This window comes from Miscanthus floridulus, chromosome 16 (assembly GCF_019320115.1).
Source record: "Miscanthus floridulus cultivar M001 chromosome 16, ASM1932011v1, whole genome shotgun sequence".
NCBI lineage: Eukaryota > Viridiplantae > Streptophyta > Magnoliopsida > Poales > Poaceae > Miscanthus > Miscanthus floridulus.
The window spans coordinates 107,594,749-107,604,018 of NC_089595.1; the positions used below are offsets into that span (position 1 = coordinate 107,594,749).

General features: G+C 50.2%; 1 protein-coding gene across 1 annotated transcript; it reads right to left on the reverse strand.

Moving 5' to 3' along the window:
• Nucleotides 1–246: 246 nt before the first annotated feature.
• LOC136513669 (tropinone reductase-like 3) lies at nucleotides 247–4,607 on the reverse strand. Its single transcript, XM_066507632.1, has 6 exons — nucleotides 4,325–4,607; nucleotides 4,076–4,192; nucleotides 2,924–3,058; nucleotides 2,717–2,842; nucleotides 1,076–1,177; nucleotides 247–545 (listed from the first exon to the last, which is right to left on the reverse strand). The coding sequence occupies exons 1-6, from the start codon at nucleotides 4,454–4,456 to the stop codon at nucleotides 396–398; spliced, it is 762 nt and encodes a 253-aa protein (XP_066363729.1). The 5' UTR covers nucleotides 4,457–4,607; the 3' UTR covers nucleotides 247–395.
• Between the last annotated feature and the right edge of the window lie 4,663 nt (nucleotides 4,608–9,270).

Here is a 9,270-nt window from a genome sequence, read left to right on the forward strand (position 1 = left end):
CTTTTGCATCCGGCTGGCCTGGCTCGTTGGTGGGCTCAAGAAGTCAAACACCAGCAGTTGCAGCCCACGGGCGCAGCCACGCCTCCCGGGCCGAAATCAAACACGCCCTGCGTGACCCGCTCGGCCACCGCTCGCCCAAGCAGATGACAAATCCAACGGATTGAAAATCGGTTGCCCACAGCCTGTAAAACAACCGGTTATTTAATAGCAATTCTCAAAATCTATTATGTTCTATGACAGAGGGAGTAGTCACACTGCAATCCAATTTAACTAACTTAGCACAACCCGCAGCTTCAGAGTGGATTATTACAGTATAGTTGCTATGTCACCGGCCTAGTGGCAATCGATACTTAGTACACATTATTAGCCAAAGTCAGTATAGACTTCAGCCAAATTTACAATCTAGACGGCACCCCTCCAGCAACAACAATGGTTTCAGCTGTAATGAATGATGCATCGTCAGATGCCAGGAATGCAGCAGCCGCCGCCATATCTTCCACAGAACCCAATCTCTTAAGCATAGTCCTCTCATTAAGCTTTTTCCTCTGCCGAATAATTTAGGTTAGGTACATGCATTTGAATGGAAGGAACAATAAACTGGATAAAGTCTTGAAATGAATGGATGTGAATGACTTTTTTTGCGCCAATATAATTATGAAATACTAGGCACATGGACAATGGCATCTAATTAAAATATCCCCTTCTAGACCATCCTTTTTAGCAAGCCATTCCTAGCTTTTGAAATATGGAAATGAAATAGACAGTAGAAAAGGAACATGTTAATATTAAAGATCACATCCGACGTTTAGCAATCAGATAATATGCAACAATTGAAATCAGACAGAAAATGTTTGAAGGCATTTGCGGGCGGCACAATAGAGCATTCGAAAGTTAGTTTTGTGCATTTTGAATTGAGTTTCCATATATCTTTTCCCTCCAAATAAACTGTGATCCACATAGGCCTTAAAGATGAATATTGATTTTTTCAGGACAAAGAAATGTTTCCTTTTTCATTAACCAATCATCAAAATATATGAAGACAAACTAGGCAAGCAGAGATAGAGAAATCACTTACAATGGTCTCATTATCTATGAAGAAACTAGCAAACCGTGTAGGAACAAAACCAGGGGCTATACAGTTAACACGAGTATCGGGTCCCATCTCACCAGCAAGAGCCTAAAAGGTGAAGATCAATAGCTCAGTTGCGTTAAAAAAGAAGAAGATCAATAGCTCAGCAATAAAGTATCCAAAAAATTAGTTTGCCAGTTTATCTTAAAAAATTATGCACAAACTGTTATTTTTTTTGAAAAAAAAAGTCTATATAAGCTCTATGTACAACAGGTTGTCTACTTTAGCCCCCAACCTAAAAAAAGTATTGTGCACCGTACCGTAAACTATGTAACACCATTCAAATAACATGTGGTTTTGCCACTGTGGCATTTGGGCCTGCTTGTTAGAGATGACACATGGCATTTGGCCATCTTAGCTGGCATCTGATGACACTATGTCATGCCACTATGGCGTCAAGGATATCCGTAGTCATAGCCGAAGTGTCTAGACGGTGAGATTGGAGAAGAAGCTGAAGGTGCAAACCAACTATGTAACATCTCCCATAGTCTAAAGGGTCGACGCATCGCATATGTTATGTCTGGAGAAGAAAATTGGCGAGTAGCTCATGCAAGACGGTAGCAGTTTGTGCTGATATCGAGGTATCCGAGCGTAAGGGGAAAAAGTTGTGGTCGAAGATGGCATCCTGGAGATAGCTGTGGTCGACATAGTCGTGGTTAGGTTGTCATGGTTGAGGTTGGTGCACATGAAGCCGCAGGTGAAAAGGAGGTGCCATGGTGATAACCGATACGCATCAAGGTAATCGTCGGGGAAGGAGGCGATCCCGAGGTCAATGCAGTCAGGGTTGTCGAGGATGTAGACAAAAGACGGTGATGAAGTCGAGGCTGACAAAACGGTAACATGAAGGTCGATACATTCAAGCAGCCATGGACCAAGCATGCGTCGGGGGTGCCGGACCCGAGAATGCATCCAGGACAAAGACACACACTAGTGTTGCTAATAAAGGATGTACTAGGTAGAAAGCCCCAACTATATGTCAGTGTCTAAGGGACTCGACAACAGTTGTGGTGTGCAGAAATGGTGGGGATAGAAGGTAGGTAGAGAAGAGACAGTGATGCTGGCAACGAGGATGTGCTAGATGAAGAAGTGTGGGAGCGGACACTCGTGGTCAAAAGCGAGCAATCTTGGTGGTGCTCGATGTCGACAACGAAGAACTCGAATAGCTTGCTAAAGATCAGGTGTAGACAAGTGGCGCGCAAGAGGTATAACATGATCGTCAATGCACAGGGGACGATAATGCAGCTGCAAGTGCCACTGTGGACAGAGGTGTGCTTGTGAAAGCATATATATGTCGGTGGTGAGTGGTGACCATGGGTCATAATGTTGTTGCCCGAGGAGGCGACACAAAAGTAGCCCCGTGTAACATCCCAATGGAAAAGTAACCTGCTTATGTATGGTTCATTAATCCAGCATTATTCAATTATGAGCTTGTCAAACATGTATTTTACATAATAAATTACAAAATACTATAATTAACGAAGATATATTAGAACTTTCTATACATATAAACGATAATAAGATGGTTTTGACATCGATCAGATACAGCAAACAAAGTGAAAAATGACAAGAAAACAGATGAGCATATACCTTTGTGAGACCAAAGAGAGCCGTCTTTGTAACACCATACATTGTCAATCCTTGTTCTGGATTGTAACCAGCAATTGAAGAAATAAGAATCACAGATGACCCCTTCCGTAGGTGGGGAGCGGCATCCTGGAAAACATTCGATAGAGGAAGAGAATGATGTCACCTTTATTTGTAGAGAATGTCAAGTAGGTGGAAGAATTTGCTCACCTGAAGAAGAAGGATAGAAGCCTTGACGTTAATGTCCCACAGCTTATCGAGAACAGCCTCTTTCATTTCAAGTATGCCATTTACAGTAGGATTTGCAGCAGCGTTGGAGACAAGAATATCAATGTGGCCAAAGTTCTGCAGCAATATAACCAGTTGATTACTACTAAAAGAATCGTCACATCCCAGATGCCTTACACTATCTAAGACATGAACAGAAACTAAAACATTGTACAACATGCTCAACGAAACAAGTGATTTGAGATATAAAAAAGGTACACTTTAGATGCAAACAAATAAGACAAGCAGGTATATATGACTCCTGTGTGTCGAAGTATCAATCAATGAAATAAATGTAAGTTCAGGTAGCCATCAACCTCGATGTTACCAAGATGAACAGATAAAAAGAGAAATTACACAATCTTTTGGCTTGAGACTTTCACATGGTAAATATATGCTACAGTACTCGTTGTCTTGGAAAGCTATTGACTCAACTAATAAAAAATGTCATACCCATCAGTGAATCTCCAGTAGATATTTGTATAACTGAGGTTGTCTTCGTTCTCCATTTCATAAAAACAATTCTAGCTCTAATAGTGCCATTATCTGCACTTCTGCACAAATTGATTTCACTGTTATTACCTAATTTAAAGCTGCATCTATCAATGCCTGCGTTTTACCATCCATGAATCCATGTTTCCTAGTTCAGACAATGCCACTGCACCCAGAAATGGATTAAGCAAGGAGCTAGAAATACCAGGTGACAAACCAATCCCAATTTCGCCCCAAGCAGAGGAACCAACGAGGGCAGGCAGTTAATGTCGGGTGAGCAACAGAGCCAGTTCCTATAGTAGGAAAAAAAAAACAGAGTTGACAGGAGTTCCTGATGCACATCTACTCCAAACTTAATTCTAGGCTCCCCCCACGAGGTTCAGCAAAACGTTGACAGCAGCGAGGCCTGTTGGGATCGCTCAGCAACAAGAAGAAACTGACAATGTAATGTAACCCATCTGAACTCTAATCCACTAGTGTTAGAGTGAATTGGACTGAAAAATCGTTTCATAAAAAAAATGGACTGAGAAATTAACTAATGTAGATTTACGAGGACAACCAAACAAGCGCTGAAAGACTGAAACCCTCTTCCACAATTCCAACCTTGACGGCCGTCTCGATGAGGTTCTTGCGCTGCTGTGCGTCGGACACGTGGCAGAGGGTGCCCACCACGGTGATTCCCTTGGCCCGGAGCCCCTCCACCGCCTCGTCCACGTTCTTCTGCAACGTCGTCCAATAGATCCACACAAACCCCACAATCAGAAAGAGCAGCAAGGAAAACCACAAGAGAAGACAGCAAGCAAGAAGGGTGATAAAAGAAACGAGAAGATTTGCATGCCGGCTCAGCTGGACCTGCTTGCGGGAGGAGATGACGATGGCGGCGCCCTCCAGACCGAGGCGCTCAGCGATGGCGAGGCCGATCCCCTGCGTGGACGCCGTCACGACGGCCACCTTCCCCTCCAGACGCCGGCATTTGACATCCATCACCACCGTGCAGGCCAAGCTTCAAGGTCGCTCTCCTCTCTCGAGTCTCAAGCACGCCGACCCTTTGCTGCTGGTGGTATAGCCTGGTACAGCGGTGCCCGCACAGTATTAGAAGTTTGTTGCGAGTAGCTCCTTGGCCGTGCGTGGTGCTGCGTTGCCCAAAGCGGCAAAGCCATCATAGTTCACAACAACAAGCTAGACCGAGAGTTGGGGGCGAGAGGACGCCTAGGGCGATGGAGGAAAGGCGGTGCGGGGTCCACAGCCACGTATCAACGAAGGATAGGCTAAGAGGAGGAGAACTGTAGATAGTAATTTGGAGGAACAGTGGTGGGAGGTTGTTCAGCTAGCCTCAACCATCAACTCCTACAAAGAAGAGGACTCTTTAGTGTGGCAGTTTAGTTCAAATGGGATTTACTCTTCGTTAAGTAATCTGCCGCTCCCCTGTGTGAATACACGGCAGGGGGCCAACAAGTGGTATCAGAGCCGTACAAACGCCGTCGCCGGACTAACCGCTGGCAATGATGGACGGTTTGGAGATGGGCGACACTAGCGGTGCTGCTGTGGTGGCCCAGCCACGATAGGAGGTCGTCGTGCGCACGGTGCGGGAGGTCAGCGGTACCAGTTGGCTGACGCTGACTCGCACCAACTATAGCGAGTGGGCAGTGACCATGAAGGTCAAGCTCAGAGCCCGACGGCTCTGGAATGCTGTTGACAAGGGCACCGACAACAAAGAAGTCGACATGTCAGCGTTGGAGGCTATCCTCGTTGTTGTACCAGCGGAGTACAGGGAGTCGTTGGGGGCGAAGAACTCTCCTAAGGAGGCGTGGGAGGCCATTGCGGCGATGCGCGTCGGTTTCGATCGCGCAAAGAAGGTGACGGCCCAGCTGCTGAAGCAGGAGTACGCCAACCTCAAGTTCAAGGATGGTGAATCGGTGGAGGACTTTTCCCTCCGCCTGCAAACGCTCATCAGCAAGCTGAGAAGCCACGGCGTCACCATCGACGAAGAAGAGGCGGTCTCCAAGTACCTTCACCTCGTGCCGACGAAGTACATCTAGATCGCTCTCTCCATAGAGACGATGTTGGACCTATCCACCCTCACCATTGAGGATGTGAATGGTCGGTTGCGGGCGGTGGACGAGCGCTTGGAGCAAACGACAACAACGACAGATAGCGACAAGCTGCTGCTGACAGAGGAGGAGTGGGCTGCCCGGAGAAACTTCGGGGAAGCCTCCTCCAGACGCGGTGGCGATGACAAGCGCCGCGGCAAGGCTTCTTTGGAGAAAAAGAAGAAGGTCGACCCCAACGCCTGCCAATGCTGCGGGAAGACGGGCCATTGGACAAAGGAGTGCCCAAATCGCAAGCAGGGGAAGACGGCTGAGGCTCATCTAGCGTAGGCTGATGATGTTGATGATGAGGTCACTCTCCTGATGGCGACGTTCTGTGCACTGCACGATGTTAAGGCTAAAGAGAAGGGAGAGGTGATGGTGGTGGAAGGGCCTGGGAAGGCTCTGAAAGATGTCAACCTTGACGAACCGTGCGCCCAAGTCCACCTCAAATGTGTGGGCTGCGAGTAGGAGCAGCGGTGGTACCTGGACTCCGGCGCCAGCAACCACATGATGGGCTCCAAGGAAGCCTTCTCCGACCTCGACGGCGACGTGACCGACACGGTGAAGTTCGGTGACGGCTCAAGGGTGGCGATCCGAGGGCGTGGCACCATCATCTTTAGGTGCCAGAACGACGAGCACTACATGCTAATGGATGTATATTACATCCCACAACTGTGTTCAAGCATCATCAGCATTGGCCAGCTGGATGAGTGCGGATGTGAGGTACTGATCGAGAGCGGGATCCTGAGGATTCGGGATCAGGAGCGGTGTCTTCTCGTGAAGGTAAAACGCTCACATAATCGATTGTATCTGCTCAACTTGAAGGTGGAGCAGCCGGTGTGCCTTGCAGCATGACACACCGAGGAGTCATGGCTGTTGCATGCCCAGTTTGGCCATCTCAGCTTCGACACGCTAGGTCAGCTGGAGAAGATGGTCTGAGGGCTGCCCCACATCAAGCATGAAGGCGAGCTGTGTGACAGCTGCCTAGCTGGGAAGCAGAGGAGGCTGTTGTTCCCAAAGGCGACCAAGTATCACGCGGTGGATGCTCTTGAGCTCATCCACAGCAATCTCTGTGGGCCAATCACGCCAGCCACAAATGGTGGTCGTCGGTACTTCCTCCTGCTCGTGGATGGTTATAGTCGCTACATGTGGCTGCAACTCCTGATGAGCAAGGATGAGGCGGTAGAGGTGATCAAGAAGTTCAAGGCATGCGCGGAGGCAGAGAGCGGCAAGAAGTTGTGCGTGCTGAGGACTGATCGCGGCGGTGAATTCACTTCGGTGGAGTTTGCTGCGTACTGCGTGGATCAGGGTGTGGTGCGATACCACACCGTGCCGTACTCGCCACAGAAGAATGGCGTGGTGGAGAGGCGGAACCAGATGGTGGTTAGCATGGCTCGATCCATGATGAAGGCCAAGGGCATGCTGGCAAGGTTCTGAGGTGAGGTGGTGACCACGATGGTGTTCATCCTCAACCGCGCACCCACCAAGGCCCTAAAGGGTAAGACGCTATTTGAAGCTTGGTATGGGCGCCAGCTGAGCGTGTCCTTCCTCTAGACATTCGGCTGTATCGGCCATGTCAGGAAGACAAAGACGGTGCTCACCAAGCTAGACGACAGGAGCACACCGATGATGCTCCTAGGCTATGCGGAAGGTACCAAGGCGTACCGGCTCTACAACCCACGTGGAGACAAGGTTCTTATCTCACGCGATGTCATGTTCGACGAGAAGGCGGCCTGGGACTAGGACAGTCTGGGCATGGGGGAAGATGGCGGCTTCACCAACACCTTCGTCGTCGAGCACTTGGTCATCCACGGTGGTGAAGACGCTAGAGAGGAGGTGCCGACCACTCCAGCAACAGAGCCGAGCACTCCTAGAACGGTGCCGAGCACTCCAGGAGTGGTGCCGAGTGGTCCTGCAGTGGTGCTGACCACTCCAGGACGGGTGCCGAATGCTCCCATAGCAGAGCCAAGAGGTCTTACAGTGGTGCCGACCACTCCAAGACTAGTGTTGAGCACTCCTGCGGTGGTGCCGACCACTCCAGGAGTGGTGATGAGTGGTCTAGGAGTAGTGCCGAGCACTATAGCCGAGGTGCCGAGCACTCCAAGTGCCGACCACTCTAGCTAAACAGGGAACACCATCGACGCCGATCGAGTTCACCTCACCTCCAAGTGACATCACTGAGTTCGTGGATGCCTTCCACGATGGTGAGGAGGTGCGGTTCCGCAGGCTAGACAACGTCATCGATGGCATAGGGCCCTTAGGCCTAGCGGGTCGGCTGCTCAATGACCCAGAGCTACTTCTTGTTAGTGCAGAGGAACCACCCACGTTTACACTAGCCGAGCGAAATGCAAATTGGTGATGGGCGATGCTAGAGGAGATAAAGGCGATCGAGGAAAACAAGACTTGGGAGCTCATAGATCCACCTCTAGGATGCCGTCCGATCAGCCTGGAGTGGGTGTACAAGGTCAAGCGGGACGAGTGTGGTGCCATTGTCAAGCACAAGGCGTGGCTCATTGCCCGAGGCTTTGTCCAACGTGAGGGCATCGACTTCGAGGAAGTCTTTGCACCGGTAGCGCGTATGGAGTCTATCCGACTACTTCTGGCCTTGGCAGTAGCGAAGGACTGGTGCATCCATCACTTGGATGTAAAATCGGCCTTCCTCAACGGCGAGCTAGCGGAGATGGTCTTCGTCAGGCAACCTTCGGGTTTTGCCATCAAGGGAGCGGAGCATAGGGTGCTTCGACTGCGCAAGGCGCTCTATGGGCTACGACAGGCCCTACGAGCATGGAATGCTAAGCTTGACGCCACGCTAGGTGAGCTTGGGTTCACGTGGTGCGCAACCGAGCATGTGCTTTACACATGATGATGGGGGAAGGAGGAGCTCATTGTCGGCGTGTATGTGGATGACTTGATCGTTACCGGCGCACGTGCGGAGGACATCGACAGCTTCAAGCGTGAGATGGTGGCTTATTTTCAAATGAGCGATCTCGGCATGCTCTCCTACTACCTCAGCATCGAGGTGAGACAAGGGAAGGAGGTGCTCACACTCGGTCAGAGCACGTACGCCTCGAAGCTATTGGAGCGGAGCGGCATGGCTGAGTGCAAGTCATGCGTGACTCCGATGGAGGAGCGGCTAAAGCTAATGAAGGATAGTACCATGGCAAAGGTAGATGCAACACTCTACTAGAGCATCATCGATGGTCTGCGCTACCTAGTCGACACGAGGCCAGACATTGCGTTCACTATGGGCTACGTCAGCCGCTTCATGAAGGATCCCCAAGAGGATCACTAGGCTGTGGTGAAGCGGCTGCTGCGCTACGTCAAGGGGATGGTGGATCAAGGGATCGTCTTTCCCAAGACTAGCAGAAGTAGGCTGCAGCTCACTGTGTTCAGTGATGCAGACATAGCAGGGGACATCAATGGACAGCGGAGCACCTCTGACGTGCTCGTTTTCCTTGGGTCGGCTCCAATCTCATGGCTGTCGCTAAAACAGAAGGTGGTGGCATTGTCCACGTGCGAGGCAGAGTACGTGGCGGCGGCCACAGCGGCGTGCCAAGCTACATGGCTACGCCGGCAGTTGGACGAGCTGACCGGTGTCGAAGCTCACCCACCAACACTGATGGTGGACAACCAACCCACCATCGCCCTCGCGAAGAATTCAGTTCTCCACGACCAGAGCAAGCACATCGATATCAAGTTCCACTTCCT